A 15,846-nucleotide genomic window follows, 5' to 3' on the forward strand; every position below is an offset into this window, starting at 1 on the left:
GATGAAATAAGATTTAAGCATCAAAGCATTAATAGAACACAGGATGAGGCTCTGACGACAGGGAATGACTAGGGGAGGTTCTTTGCACAGATTTCAGGAAGACATAGGGAGAGAAGAGATTCAGCATTGTGCACGAAGATTAAACTTTGTTACTCAATAAATTATCCCGAAACCACAACATCTAATGATTCCTTGTCCAAATGTTATTCAATGCTATTTACAGTGGCTGTCACAGTAGGTGAACAATCTATTCTCTAAAAGATTACATGTAGGCCAAGCCGCCTCCACAGGGGAGTGACAGTGGCTTTGTGAAGGACAAACCTGCTGCCCACTCTCAAGATTACAGCATTTGACATCCTACCACTGTCCCACCACCACTGTTGTGTGTCAGCCAGCCCAGGCTGCTGCTGCCCATGCTGAGGTGCTGCAGCCCAAAGCTGGCTTTCTCAGGCAAAGTTTCTCGGGACACCCTCTAAGGCCATCTGAAGTCTCTCCGATTGAACGTCAGCAGCCTTCCACCAACTGGGGTAGCACTGCACAGAACTAATAGGGAAAGAGCACATGGGAGACAGGAACAAGAAGAATGCACAAGCCTGGTTAGTTGGCATTTGTATGCAAAATTTAATAGTTTGATTTATAAATATGGCTACGAATGTTTATTTTGCATTTATTTTGATTTATTATATTGCGACCAAATCAGGAACAAGGTCAGTAACAAATGGCAGGTGAATACTGTTGGTGAATGGGGGATTGGAGTTTAACGTCCTCCTCCAACTCCTCCTGCTCCTCAGCTGATGCAGTGTCTGGATGAGCTGAAGGAAGCAGAACATGGAAATGGGATACCAGGTGGGGAATCCTTGCAGTAATCAAATCTCGGGGTGACAAAGATGTGAACAAGTGAGTCGGCAGATAGGACTTTGGGACAGGGTTGTTCATGGGCGCTGTGATGACCAATAAGCTTGACAGAAGTGAGGTAATGGAGGGAACTGGAGAGGTGGTGAAAATCCATGGCTGGTTGTTATTATCACTGATCAACCTGAAGGGATGATCATAGAATCCCTATGATCAGAAGAAGGTCATTCGGCCCATTTTGCCTGAACCAACCCTCTGAAAGAGCATCCTACCTCGGCCCAATACCCTGCCCGAACCCAATAACTCCACTTAACCTTTCGACACTAAGGGACAATTTAGTATGGCCAATCCACCGAACCTGCACATCTTTGATGACTGCTCACAGTGAAGACCAGAGCAGTCACTCTAGGGGTAGCGTCCAGTTAAAATGAGGAGACTCGGATTTGAAGAAGGGAAATGTTGAGACAAGATGTTTGAATTGGATAAATTCTGGATCTATAGGGATAGTCAACCTGTGGGAACCTGAGGCACCTTGGGAATAATGGGAGGATATAAACATTGCCAAAAATGTGAAGTCAACCAAAGGAGTTCGGGACTCTGATACATAAACCTCTGACATTTGGCCTCTCCTTCCAATCCTATCTTTCACCAGTCACTTGAACCAGTTCAAATTTATGAACAATGTGAGTTGGTGTTTGAGGGACTGTGGGTGTCTTAGAGGCCTTGAGTGATGCCGAAGATTCAGGTACGGCCTATCCCAAATGTGCACACTGTGGCAGGAAGCATAGTTTTGAGTCGGGGGCAGCGGCGGAGGGGGGGCCGACGGTGCGCTGGCCCCGGGCAGCCGTTGGATGGGGGCAGCAGCGAAGAGAACGGAGCGCGCCTGCGCACCGCGGTCGGCCGGAGCGCGCCTGCGCACCATGGTCGGCCGGAGCGCGCCTGCGCACCGCGGTCGGCCGGAGCGTGCCTGCGCACTGCGGTCGGGTGGAGCGCGCCTGCGCACTGCGGTCGGGTGGAGCGCGCCTGCGCACCGTGGTCGGCCGGAGCGCGCCTGCGCACCGCTGTCGGCCGGAGCGTGCCTGCGCACTGCGGTCGGGTGGAGCGCGCCTGCGCACCGCGGTCGGCCGGAGCGCGCCTACGCACCGCGGTCGGGCGGAGCGCGCCTGCGCACCGCGGTCGGGCGGAGCGCGCCTGCGCACCGCGGTCGGGTGGAGCTTTGGACTCGGCGGCTGGAGAAGGAGCAGAAAGGGCGCGAATTCTCCAGAATCGACGGCAATGCCACCATGGGTGAGTTTTATTTATTCTTTATCTTTATATTTTGATCTATTTTAAAACTCTTCTCTGCACCCTCTCTGTAGCTGTCAACTTACTAAACTGTCGTGCCCAGAATTTGACATTTGGGCCAGGGGCACCCATTTGGGCAGAACCAGTATTTTATAAAGATTCATCATGGCCTCTTAACTTTTGCCCTCTTACCCTTTATACTTAAAGCCCAGGGTCCTATAAATGGGAGATTCTCAGAGACTTGACTGCAAGCTGCTGGAGCTCGGATCTTGAACAGAGCTTTTATATCTGGATTTGGGGACCCTTTATGCACTGGCATAGTGCAAAAACAGGCCCCACATGACCAGGGTATTGTGAAGAAGAAGGGATCTGGAAATGTGTTGACTGTGAAAATTATATTTGTGGAAATTGGGTGAAGTAGTTTGATGAGACTTGGTGCTAAAGCTTTAGAGAAATGAAGATGGAATTTGATTTGAAGAAGTTCAACGTTTTGAAGGATATTGTGGCTGAAATGAAAGCGATACGTGCTGAATGAGCTGACCGAAATGTGTGAGATATGTCTTTGTATCTGCTATGTGTAATTTATCGGTCATATTATTGCAATTTTCCTGTTAATTCATGTTTAATTTACGTTGATTGTGGTGTGATTGCTAATATAAAAGTGAAGTCTTGTATATTGGTCTTAGTTGGGTTGTTTGTAGTTGTTTCCACAAGGGTCATAACAGTATTTCCATGACGTTGCTGCTCTTATCCTTCTCCATGGGGGTTGCAGAGGAGGGAGGCACAACTTTTGAGGCATAACATCTCACCCATTGCTGCAAAGCAAAATGACTGAAGAAGAGAACAATATCCCTAGAATCCCAGCGCTAAGGGGAAATTGACTAACTTACAGCGCAATTTATCCTCAGGCAGCCGTCCTATACCTTAGAGATGGCAAAGATAAAGAGGTCAGTGAATAGCTCTAGAACGGGTGCAACTACGTTTTTTATAGGTTTTTTGGTGATATTTAATGAAATATTTACGTGGGATGTAGTAAGAGTGAAGCCTGGATGATCAGAGGACTGCTATGGCATTTAATCTCGGAACAGGAGACATTTATTCCTTAACATGCTAATATTCGAATACAGATACCACTAATTTGCAAGTCTATGATATAAATTGCACAAAATTATCAGTGGAGAATCAGTGTGAAATAATTTGATACGAAGGAACAAAGAAATGACATATGGTTTATCCGTCTGCAACTGACCGATTGTTTACCATTTTCTTCCCATTTTTTTGAGATAGAAAATGAAATGTTAAGAGCATTTCGTGTACAACCGAGTGGAGCACAGAACAGGAAGAAAAAGAGGGCCAGAGTCGAAGAAGAGTCCCATCAAAGAAGGGCATTAGATGCATGGATAAAAAGAAGTAAAGAAGAAGTAGGAGAACCTGGAGAAGTAAAAGATGATGTGGGTGCAGAGAAGGATTTTTCTGCTACGGATTGAGCTATGTCAGAACATAATACTCTCTCTCCTCAGTCTCGTTGTCAGGATGATGATCCATGTGAAGAAAATAAAGAAGATTTTAGCATATTTTTTCAAAGAAGCGATTTTGGCTGTTTGAAGAAACCGATTCCAGATCATTTGAAGATGACAATATTACAACATGGTCCTGAAAGATATCAGAATAAAAGTGGTCCATTTGCTGAGAAGGATGGGAGATCATTTTCCAAACAGTGGTTTGATAAAGTTTCCACAAACGGAGAAATTGTGGAGAGAAAATGGTTGTTATACTCTCCATATCGGAAAGCATGCTACTGTTTTGTTTGCTTTTTGTTTTCAAAGGAGCATTTGTCGTCTGTGTCAAACTTTGGAAAGGAAGACGGTTTCTCCACTTGGAGAAAATTAAATCCAAGAATACCTGATCATGAGAAAAGCCCTTCTCATAGAGCTCACATGAGGGAATACCTGAACCTCGTAGTTCGACTCCATCATTCAACTACGATAGATGCTGAACTTCAACAGCAAATGTCTGCTGAAAAGAAAAGGTGGAAAGCTATAACTGAACGGATTGTCGAGGTTATATCCTTTCTGGCAAAACAGAATCTGGCCTATCGTGGACATCGAGGAGAAAGAATATCTGGGTTATCAGAGCCAGAGGAGACAGTCAGTGAAAATACAGGAAACCTTCTAGCAACAATCAGACTTTTGGCCAAATATGATGACATCTTAGCAAAACACTTGCAGAGCGGTAAAGAGAAACCAAAAAGTGTCACCTACTTGTCCAACAGAATTCAAAACGAAATAATCAATCTTCTTGGTGAAACTGTCAAGAAAAATATAATTTCCGAAATTAAGGACGCAAAATATTTTAGCATAATGCTGGATTCAACTCCAGATATTGCCCATGAAGATCAGGTTTCTGAAATTCTGCGTTACGTTCATATTGATGAAAACAGAAAAGTAGAAATAAAGGAGACATTTCTGGGATTTTTTCAAGTCAACAAGAAAGATGCAGTCAGCCTGGTAAATAAAATTCAGGAAAAATTGGAAGAAGACAAAATTTCCATGAATGACTGTCGTGGTCAAGCATATGATAACGCAGCAGTTATGGCTTTAGTGAGAGGAGGTGTTCAACAAAAAATTCTTGAAGTTAACCCAAAAGCTGTGTTTGTGAACTGCGAGAACCACAGCCTCAATTCGGCCTGTGTCCATGCAAGTGAGGTGCAACCTGTTGTTGTTACATTTTTTGGCATTCTAGAAAAACTCTACTTTTTTTTCTTCATCTACTTCTTGTTGGGAAGTCTTAAAATCATTTGTCACTCGGACTGTGAAAAGACAGTGTGACACAAGATGGAGTTCCAGCCATGATGCTGTGCAAGTAATCCACGAAGAGTGTGACAACGTTATTGCAAGCCTTCAACACCTGCTGGAAGGAGAATTTTCAAGGGAAACTAAATCTGATGCAGGATCGCTACTTAACTCTATTCAACAGTTCCCGTTTATAGCTTTATTAAATTTTTGGTACTCAGTTTTATCATCAGTGGAGAAAGTCTCAAAACGTTTGCAGGATCCGAAAATGGGGTTCCATGAAGCTTCTTGTGATCTGAGAGGACTTATTCATATCTTGAATTTGAAGAATGACGAAATTATCCACAATGCAATAGATTTAGCCAATGAATATTGTGAAAATTGGGGAATACCAATTGCACGAACAAGGAGAAGAAGAAGAATGCCTGGAGAGTCAGCAAGAGATAGTGGACTGACGGCACAAGAAGAAATGAATAGAGTAATGGTAGAGATTGTGAACAGATTAAAAACTGAAATTGAAGACCGCAGTGTCCGTCTTCAAAGACTCAGTGACCGATTTTCTTTTCTTCTGAACTTGAATTCAGTAGTGATTGAAGATGAACAAGAAAGAGATAAATTAAAAAAGGAATGTTCAGACTTTGCAAATTATTATGACAATGATGTGGTTGCAATTCAGTTATATGACGAAATTATTGATTTTGTGATGCTCCTTCGAGCTGGAGGGAATAGAGTTCCCCCTGATCCTAAAGATGCTCTGGAGTCTTTACTGCAGTATGGGAGGGATGTCTTTCCGACGCTGTGTGTTTCATACAGATTACTGCTTACAATTGCATTTTCAGTCGCAAGCTGTGAAAGGTCATTTTCAAAACTGAAATTAATTAAAACATATCTGTGGTCTTCTATGTCACAGGAGCGACTGACCAACCTGGCTTTAATAAGCATTGAAAAAGAATTTCTCACAGCTGATGTAAAAAGTGAAGTAGTTCAGGTGTTTTGTGACAGGAGGTATCATTTGGGGAAAATAACTTAATAAATTTGATTGATTAATATTAAAATCGAATAAAGCGTTTATTTCATGTTTCATCTGTGTTTATATATTCAAAATGTTTTCCTTTCTCATAATATTTCTCAGTATATTAGGCCTTATACTTGAGTCTTTGGGGCATATAATCAAGATTTTCCCCGGGCATCACCAGACCTCTGCACGCCGCTGGTCGGGGGAGACATGAAAGAGGTACTCCGGTCACTGTGGACATATGCAGGGAAGCCGAACAGGGTGAAAATGCTGTGCAGTGCCTTTATAACAGTGGCTGAGGTCATGTCGGGACATGGGATAGTGAAGGGGAAGCGGGAGTACTCGTCAATGACGGTCAGGAAGTATATATTGTGGTTGGTGGAAGGGAAGGTCTCTTTGAAGTCGATACTGAGGCGCTCAAAGGGCCAGGAGGCCTTTACCAGGTGGGCCTTGTCTGGCCGGTAGAATTGCGGTTTGCACTCTGCGCAGACTTGGCAATCCCTGGTCATGGCCCTGTCCTCCTCGGTGGGGTAGGGCAGATTGCCGGCCTTAATAAAGTGCATAGGCCGAGTGACCCCCGGGTGACAGAAGTCATTGCGGATAGCCCGAAGTTGGTTGTTTTGCGCGCTGGTGCATGTGCCACGGGACAGGACATCTGAGGGCTCGTTGAGCTCCCCAGGACGATACTTGATATCGTAAGTATAGGTGGAGAGTTCGATCCTCCACCTCAAGATTTTGTCGTTTTTAATTTTTGCCCCGTTGTGCGTTGTCGAACATAAAGACTACCGACCGCTGGTCGGTGACGAGGGTGAACCTTCTACCGGCTAGGTAGTGCCTCCAGTGCCGCACAGCTTCCACAATGGCTTGTGCTTCCTTCTCAACAGCGGAGTGTCCAATCATGGAGGCGTGGAGGGTTTGAGAAAAGAAGGCTATTGGCCTGCCCACCTGGTTGAGGGTGGCGGCCAGGGCGACATCTGTCGCATCACTCTCTACCTGGAAGGGGACGGACACGTCCACGGCGTGCATCGTGGCCTTAGTGATATCGGCCTTGATGCAGCTGAAGGCCGAGTGGGCCTCAGACGTCAGGGGGAATATAGTGGCTTTGATAAGTGGGTGGGCTTTGTCCGCATAGTTGGGGACCCACTGGGCGTAATAGGAGAATAGCCCCAGACAGCGTTTGAGGGCCTTGACGCTGTGGGGAAGGGGAAGTTCCATGAGGGGGCGCATGCGGTCGGGGCGGGCCCAAGGACCCTGTTTTCCACAACATAGCCGAGTTTGGTTCGCCGGGCTGTGCGGAAAATGCACTTCTTGTTATTTGTGAGGTTGAGGGATTGAGCGGTCTGGAGGAACCGCTGAAGGTTGGCGTCGTGGTCCTGCTGATCATGGCCACAGATAGTAACATTGTCCTAGCACGGGTATATAGCCCGCAGCCCGTACTGGTCCACCATTCGGTCCATCATTCTCTGGAAAACCGAGACCCCATGAGTGACGCCGAAAGGGACCCTGAGGAAGTGGAAGATCCGGTCGGCTGCTTGAAAAGCAGTGTAGTTGGGATCTTCCGGGCGGGATCGGGAGCTGGTGGTCGGCAGCCTTCAGATCTACCATGGAGAACACCAGGTACTGTGTGATCTGGTTGACCATCTCCGCTATGTGGGGGAGGGGGTACATATCAAGTTGCCTGAATCACTTTATGGTCTGGCTGTGGTCCACAACTATCCGATTCTTTCCCCCGGTCCTGACAGCCACCACTTGTGCTCTCCAGGGTCTGTTGCTGGCCTCGATGACCCCCTCCCTCAAGAGCCGCTGGACGTCTGACTTGAAAAAAACCATGTCTTGTGCACTGTACCGCCTGCTCCTGGTGGCGACGGGCTTACAGTCGGGGGTGAGGTTTGCAAAGAGCAAAGAGGGGGGACCTTAAGGGTCGCGAGGCTACATACAGTGAGAGGGGGTAGGGGTCCGCCGAACTTTCGGGTCAGGCTTCGGTGACTGCATTGGAAGTCGGGTCCAAGCAATCGGGGGGCTCAGAGGTGAGGGAGGACATACAGTTTAAAATGGGTGTACTCTGCACCCTGTATCGCGAGGTTCGCGATACAGTACTCCCGGATCTGTACCGAATGGGATCCGGAGGCAAGGGAGATTTTTGGGACGTGGGGTAGTTGTGGAGGGAGCAGTGCCTTAGCGTGTCGGGATGGACAAAGTTCTCTGTGCTCCCGGAGTCGAAAAGACAGGGGGTCTCGCGCCCATTGACCCAGACGGCCATCATCGAATTCTTCAGATGTTTTGGCCTCGATTGGTCGAGGGTGACTGCGCCGTGCTGCGGGTAGTCTGCATGGTCAGAGGTATCGGAGTCACAAGATGGCGGCCCCCATGAGGTGCACGGTGTCGGGCTGAATTGAAGATGGTGACCAAATGGCCGCCCCCATCTGTCACACGTGTCAGTTGGTGTTTAAGATGGCGGCCAATATGGCCGCCCCCATGGGGCTTACGTGTCGGACTGAGTTAAAGATGGTGCCCCTCACGAGCTGCACGAGGCGGATGACACGTCTGAAGTCGGCGGTACCGTCAGGCATGCAGCCACATTGTGGGGTCTATGGGCCTGTGAGTCCGTGCATCGGGCCTGGTAAGGTTTTGACTTCGGGGCTTTGGATTGGGCCAGAAAGACTGGAAAAATGTCCCTTTTCACCGCAGTCGCTGCATGTTACAGTGCGGGCTGGGCAATGCTGTCTGAGGTGTTGGCCCTGACTGCAGAGGTAGCAAGACAGTCCCCCGGGCTGAGCGGGCAGCCGCGCGGCACAGGCCTGGGATGTAGTCGGCTCTGGTGAAGGCAGCGTCTGTGGTACGACCGAGGGGTTTGCTGGATCTGCCGGGAGCGCGCTGAGGCTCTGGTAGGGCATCTCTAACGAGGTGGCTAATTTCACCATGTCCTGTAGATCAGTGTCCCCATTTTCCAGCAGTCACTGCCGGACATAGTTAGACCGGACCCCAGCCACGTAGGTGTCCCGGATCATCAGCTGCATGTGCTCCTCGGCCTTCACACCCCTGTAGTTGCAGTTGAGGGCGAGTGGAGTCATGTTCTCTAGATACTCGTCCAGCGATTCCCCAGCACATTGACAGCGGATAGCGAGGAGGTGCCGAGCGAACACTTCGTTCACGGGGTTCACGAACTGTCACTTTAGAATCGCGACCGCCGCTTTGTGCGTGACTGCGTCCTCAATCATACCTGAGATTCGGTGGCTTACCAAGTGTGGAGGAGGCGCAGCTTGAGGGCATCGGAGGGAGGCGTTTCAGAGGATTCGAAGTCGGTCTCAAAACAGCGGAGCCAGTGGGGGAAGATTTCCTTAGCTTCTGCTGCTCGTGCGTCGAGTTCCAGTTTATCAGGCTTCAGAGCGGCTTCCACAGTGATGTCTTTGGATAATAAATTGATGGACCATCAATTCACTACAAGACGATGAGAACGAGTGAATTTAGGATTTATTATCCAAGAACTTGCCTGCCTGTGAGTGCTGCAACAACTGAGCGCTGCCCCCAGGCGGCCGGTCTATATACCACCCGGGGGAGCGGAGCCAGAGGCAGAGCCCACCAGGGTTCCGGTGCAATACATGGAAGGAGATCATATTACCATTCCCTGGCCATCGGCCACATTACTATACAGACAACTTATATTATGGTGAATACATTCACCACATTCACCACACCCTGTCAGCTACTATTTCCCCCCTGATCACCACCTTCAGTGCCTGGCAGAACATGGAGGGTGAGATCGCCCCCGTTCTGTTTCCAGTTTTTTAACTGTCATTGGCTTGGGATATTTTTCATAGAATTTCCTATCGATGGTGAGGGCTGTGTACAGCCTCCTTGGAGGCCATTAGGCCCAGCCGTTCTCCACCTTTACATCCATATAATGAGGCATGTGGTCGGAGATCACGATCACAAAGTATTCTGCCCTTACAACCACTAAAAGCACTGTTTGTCCGATGATGAAAAAGTCGACACATGAGTAGGCCTTGTGCACGTGGGAGAAGAAGGAGAACTCTTTTTGGCTCGGCTGGTTGAACCTTCATGGATCTACTCACCTCATCTGCTCAATAAAGGAGTTTATCTTTCGAGACATTCCTGTTATGGATCTCTCCCTGGGGCGGGATCTGTCCATTTTAGGTTACAATTCGATGCACCATGAGCTTATTGAATGGCGGAGCTGGCTGCTGGAACCAAGTGGTCCAGTCCTGCTCCTAATTCAGGTCTTCATGTGTTTTGATTCACTTTAACTCGAGATCACTCTCTTTGGTCTGGAGTGATGGGAGAGAGCATGCGGGGACCTGGAGGGAGGGAGCTGGTCACACCAGGACTTGGGATGCTCCCTGACATCAGACACAATTCTTGGAGGAGTGTCTGAGCTTCAAAACCTTCCGTATCAAGATAAATGGAGACCAAGTATTGAAACTTCTTACTATAAAAATACATACTGCATGAATCATAAGTGAAGTTACTATGGCTGGACGAGCAACCTTTGTTGTGGTGTCTGCTGTAGAAAGAGAAATTTAACTCTGTACCGATAAAGATTGTGGAAATCCATCGTAAATGTCCAAAGGAGAGATCGGATTGATCAAAAACAGGAACTGAAACCTAATTCTAATGTTCCAAAGTGAATTCTAGATTGGTTTGGCTTCACTTTTAAACAATCCTTCAATCAGTGTCCAGGGACATTTCAACGCTTTCTTGAGTTCTTCCCTGAATTTCCTCTGGGTGGCTGCATAAATAAACGTGTTTATGCAGGAATTCAAAAGTTTTATCAAAGCTCCAGTTTCAGTGGCGATATACGCAGGCGCTGTGCGGTCACCTTGATATTTATTTGTGTTTGCCAGTCTTGTCGTTACAAAACTCACTTGGGCTGTCAACCACAACAGTACAAAACTGCCCGAGATAGTGAAGAGTAAAATGATGGAATTCCTTCGATTCTCCATCTCTGAATCACTCTGATTCTCACTGCTGTGACCCCGGAGTCTCCTACGAGCTCTGCTGGCCACTAAAACACATCTGATTGTCAAAGAATTAAACAGGACAATTAAAGTAAATGGGAGCCAGACACGCCAGATGCTGTGAAACCAGATGCACACTGCACCAAAAGGTGAGGAAACAAATGCCAGATTTGCCCGGCAGCCCCACCACAATTTGTTAATGATCTGTTCAGATTCATAGGCAAAAAACATCAGGATGTTCTTCAAAAAGATCAGGATAGAGACCATTGTTATAACCAGAGCCGCAGTTCTCTCGGTGCAGTATTTTGTTTTAAACGTCTGGCAGCAGATAATTATAAAACGGTCAAATGTGAAGGAAACAGTGAACCAAACAGACAAATCGAGGCTGACAACAGTCAGGTATAGAATGAACTTACACACGGGAGTGTGAGATAGGAATGAATGTGAAAAATGATAACTGAAAATATAATACACCATTACATTGATAATCATAACTAGTAGGTCTCCTGTTGCCATGGCCACCATGTAGATGGAGATACATTTGGAAAGGCCGCAGTTTCCTCGAGATAGTGTCACAATCGTCATTAAGTTTGCTGCAAGAGAGAGAAGAGAATTTGAGTACCATGATCTAAAAGCTATGGAAAGAAGAAACAGCGGCAAACATTTAAAGGAATGGTGCAAAATGTTCACCAATCAGGGCAGCACGGTGGCCTAGTGGTTAGCACAGCTGCCTCACGGCGCTGAGGTCCCAGGTTCGAATCCCGGCTCTGGGTCACTGTCCGTGTGGAGTTTGCACATTCTCCCCATGTCTGCGTGGGTTTCGCCCCCACAACCCAAAGAAATGTGCAGAGTAGGTGGATTGGCTACGCTAAATTGCCCCTTACTTGGAAAAAATAATTGGGTAATCTAAATTTTTTTTTTAAATGTTCACCAATTAATATTCCATTGAAAAACTAAAATTCAGCAATAAATATCCATCCGTGACTTACTCACGAATACTAAGAATGGTAGTTGATTAAAAGAACAGCCTTATAATGCTCCAAAGAATAGTAGCAAGCCTAATAATCAAGAATGTTTTCGAAACCAGCAAAGGACCACCAAAATGTTGACGTAAAGGGAAAGAGATAGAATACTTGAATAAATTTAACTAAAAACAGATTATAAGAGCTTTTACAAGGAGATTAAAATGAAGAGCGCAGTGAAAGTGAACATTGGTTCCTTGGAAGCAGAAACAGGAGAAATTATTATTGAGAAGAATGAAATATGAAAGACATTGAACAAATATTTTGTATTTGCCTTCACAGTAGAAAACACAAGTTTAATTCCAGAAATCGAGGGCAACCTAGGAACGTAAAACAGTTAAGAAATTAAGGAAATTGATATCAACAGAAAAAAAGTATGCGAGAAAATTAAGGGACTAAAATCTGATAAACCCTCGTGACCTAATCGTCTATATCTAGGTCTACACCATAGGATTCTAAAAGAGGTAGCTGCAGAAACAGTTCCCTCAATTCTGGAGCAGTCCCAGAAGATTGTAACTTATTAAAGTTACACCTCTGTTCAAGAAAGGAGAGAAAGACAAAGCCAGCTAATCTGACATCAGTTGTCAGGAAAATGCTGGAATCTATCATCAAGAAAGACTTAAAAATGCACTTGAAAAATTATAGAATGATTTGAAAACGGCAAATTTATTGTACTTTTCACAAGATGTAACTTTTAGGTTAGATAACGGGGAACCAGTTGATGTAGTATACCTAGATTTCCAAGACATTCAATAATAAAAGTTTAACATACAAAAACACATCGCGTTGGGGATATGATATTAGGAAGGATAGATGGTTGGATAATGGACAGGAAGGATAAAGTAGGCATAAAGGAGACATTTTCCACTTGGCAGGCTGGCTGTGACTAGTTGAGTTACTCAATGATCAGTGCGTTGGCCTCAGCCATATACAAGGAAGTGGGCAGTAAATTGGAGTTGGAGCCCAAAATCAGCCATTATCATTCTGCAAACTCAATGGGTTGTATGGTCTACTCCTGCTCCCTTCTCGCCTTGTTGTGTACCAAATTCAAATATATATGGAGATGTATGTTGAGAGCATTTTACTCTGCTGCAGGTAATTAACAACACAGAACTGAGTGAGATACAATTAGTACTGGACCCATTTTTTTGGGAAACCTACCCACACATTTTGATAAACTGCTGCAGTCCTAAGCCTGCATGAGATGACAAGTTGGTGCAGAAGATCTTTCAAATCCGAGTGTGCAAACATTAAGGATTCAGTCAGGTTGTCCGATTCCTGGAACATTGGAATTATAGGGACACGGTTCATGATTTTGTTCTGGTAACAATTGATTCTGTGCAACTGTAATCCAGGAAACACCACACTTCATCAAACAGGCAGGAAGGACAAGGAGTGCATTAATACAGATTAACAACAAACAGATTACAATAACTCACCGGGAACACCAACAACTGCGAGAATCGGGTAGTAAATCTCCTTTATCAGCAGAATAGTCAGCTGCCCCATTTTCTGTGACAGTGGATGAATTCTGTCCAAGCTGAAAGTCTTTGACTCGTACACGGCAGAGGCACAGGAAGGGAGCTTTATATTTACCACACATCAACCATCCGGGGAGTCAGTCACATTACATCATTAGTAGCATTAGTGACAGTCACTGAACAAATAGAATCAATTAAATTATTTTTCTGTTTTCTGATACTTCAGAACAATAAAATAGTTGAGCTTGTTATTGTGCAGTTTGAGAAAAATACCTAAATAGAAACAATTAGATCGAATCATAGAATCATACAGTACAGAAGAAACTCCATCAAGCCTGCACTAACAAAAAAAGACCCTAAATCTACACTCACCCCACTTTTCAAGCGCTCGTCCAAGCATTTTTATAAGATTTTGAGGTTTGCTGCCTGAACTGTACACAGTATTCCAGCTGTGGCCTAACTAAAGTCCTGTACAGCTGCAACATAATCTCCTGTTCTTATAATCAATGCCTCAGCTGATAAAGGCAAGTGTCCAGTATGCTTTCTTAACTGCCCTATTCACCTGTCCTGCCACCTTCAGGGGTATTTGGATAAGCCCCCCAAGGTACTTCCATTCCCCCTGCTACAACCCCTTCATGTCCAGTTATGATGCCCACACATGCCACCACAGCACCGCACACCCTAATCCATCAGGTGCGCGTCTCACAAAGCCCTTTCTTTGCCCCCACAGAACAACCTTTAACCTGGTGTTGTAAGACTTCTTACTGTGCTCACCCCAGTCCAACGCCGGCACCCACAGAACAAGACAGCCCATAAGGCGTAGGAAACAGCCAAGACGTGGTGGGGGGAGTGGAGTACCAGAGATCTGAATCCTCCCCCCCTATGAGGAACAGGCCCTGGCAATCGCAGGGTTAACCAAGGAGACATCTGTCGCTGACCGCAAGGTTGGGATGCACCGCAATGGTGAGCATCCATTGCCCCTTCACCCAGGTGACCCGTCTCAAGTGAACTGTTGATGTCAGGCAATATGATCCTTCCCTCTCAGGGACCACATGTCCATGTCTCCCTTCATCTTCATTTGATGGAGCCTGGCCATTTGGAGTCATGCCCCCTCCTCTGAGTAAACCCCCATCAAGGTGTCACAGCTATCACCCCAAGTTTCTGTCAGTGCAGAGACACACACTTCAGTGGCTACATTAGTGGACAGGACTGGGGCTCAATCTGCTGAGCACCACATAGCTGCTGATGGACGCCTGCCAAGGGCATCAAAGGCCACATGCTCAAAAAGCAAAAGGTTGCCTCCACCTCTAATGTGCATCCTGGGGACACACCCAGACATAGCAATAGACCACAAACAATCGAGAAGATTGAGGATCACTGATTGGGCAGGGGGAGATAAATGCACTATCTGTACCTAGAGGAAGTGGAAATGTCAAATGTTCAGAAATAAAACATGTACACCTGGTACATGTGAAGCCTCAGTCAATTTAATCTTCACAGCGGGCCTGCCTGCACCCCCACCCCATGTTGACCACCGATCCCCTCACCCCGCATTCCCTGGACAAGTGGTCCAAGATCAAACACCCCTTCAGTCACCAGTCTCCACGGGTACCTCTTATCACCCAAAGCATCATCCTGGGGTGGTCCCAGAAGATGCAATGGATCTCCCAGAATCCCAGAATGTAGCTGTCATGCATGCTCCCTGGGAAGGGTTCACACACATGCATGATCTGGAGGTGGTGGTCACACATGAGTTGAACATTCAGGCAGTGGAACCCCTTCCTGTAAATGAAGGAAACTCCCTGATGTCCTGGTGCACACAAGGCGACATGCATGCCATCAAATACCCCCGGGCCTGCAGTATCCCAGTAATGGGAGAGAATCCTGCAGCAGGGCATCTTGGTGAGCTTGGTCCAGCTCAAATGTGGTAGAGGAAGCTGCGTGGGCAGACAAGGCATTGGTGACCTCACAGGTGTACTTGTGAGCTGTAGCTTGTGAAAAGCTGCACAGGTCCCTGCTCGAGCCCAGGAATGAACAGGCGGCACAGACATTTGGGGCTGCGGGTGCCCTCCTTCACCATGGGCTGTCTAGTCCGCTACCCATGGCACAGGTGCCACACTGTCTCTTTGTTGAGATGGAGCCTCCTGCAGCACATGCTGTCCATCATCTCCTCGAATGCCCGATGACGCCTGTACACCTTGGACCATCTCTGGCATCCCCCTCTGGGTTCTCCTCGGCCTGATAGGTGGCCGGGTATTCAGGGTGTGCGGCTGCCACCTGGACATGGTGTGCCGCCTCTAACCTGTGTCAACCTGCTGCCTTCTCTGGCATCTGGCCACCTGGGCTGCCACCAGCACTGCGAGGGCATCCTCTGTGGATCCGACACCGCCATCCATTTTTGTATCGGTGAGGAATTGGAGAAGG

The 15,846-nt window shown here is 46.8% G+C and overlaps 1 protein-coding gene across 1 annotated transcript; it reads right to left on the reverse strand.

Annotated features, from left to right (window-relative positions):
- Positions 1-10,592: 10,592 nt before the first annotated feature.
- Positions 10,593-13,542, reverse strand: LOC119967958 (probable G-protein coupled receptor 139). The gene is made up of 2 exons (XM_038801058.1): positions 13,381-13,542; positions 10,593-11,512 (listed from the first exon to the last, which is right to left on the reverse strand). Exons 1-2 carry the CDS (start codon positions 13,448-13,450, stop codon positions 10,593-10,595), a joined length of 990 nt encoding a protein of 329 aa, XP_038656986.1. The 5' UTR covers positions 13,451-13,542.
- Positions 13,543-15,846: the final 2,304 nt, after the last annotated feature.

The sequence above is a fragment of the Scyliorhinus canicula genome, chromosome 6 (genome assembly GCF_902713615.1).
Source record: "Scyliorhinus canicula chromosome 6, sScyCan1.1, whole genome shotgun sequence".
Taxonomy (NCBI): domain Eukaryota; kingdom Metazoa; phylum Chordata; class Chondrichthyes; order Carcharhiniformes; family Scyliorhinidae; genus Scyliorhinus; species Scyliorhinus canicula.

Coding starts and splice junctions, on each gene's coding strand:
- LOC119967958 (XM_038801058.1), bottom strand. CDS start 13,450: ATGGGGCAGCTGACTATTCTGCTGATAAAGGAGATTTACTACCCGATT. Junction 11,513..13,380: donor CGCAGTTGTTGGTGTTCCCG/GTGAGTTATTGT, acceptor TCTCTCTTGCAG/CAAACTTAATGACGATTGTG.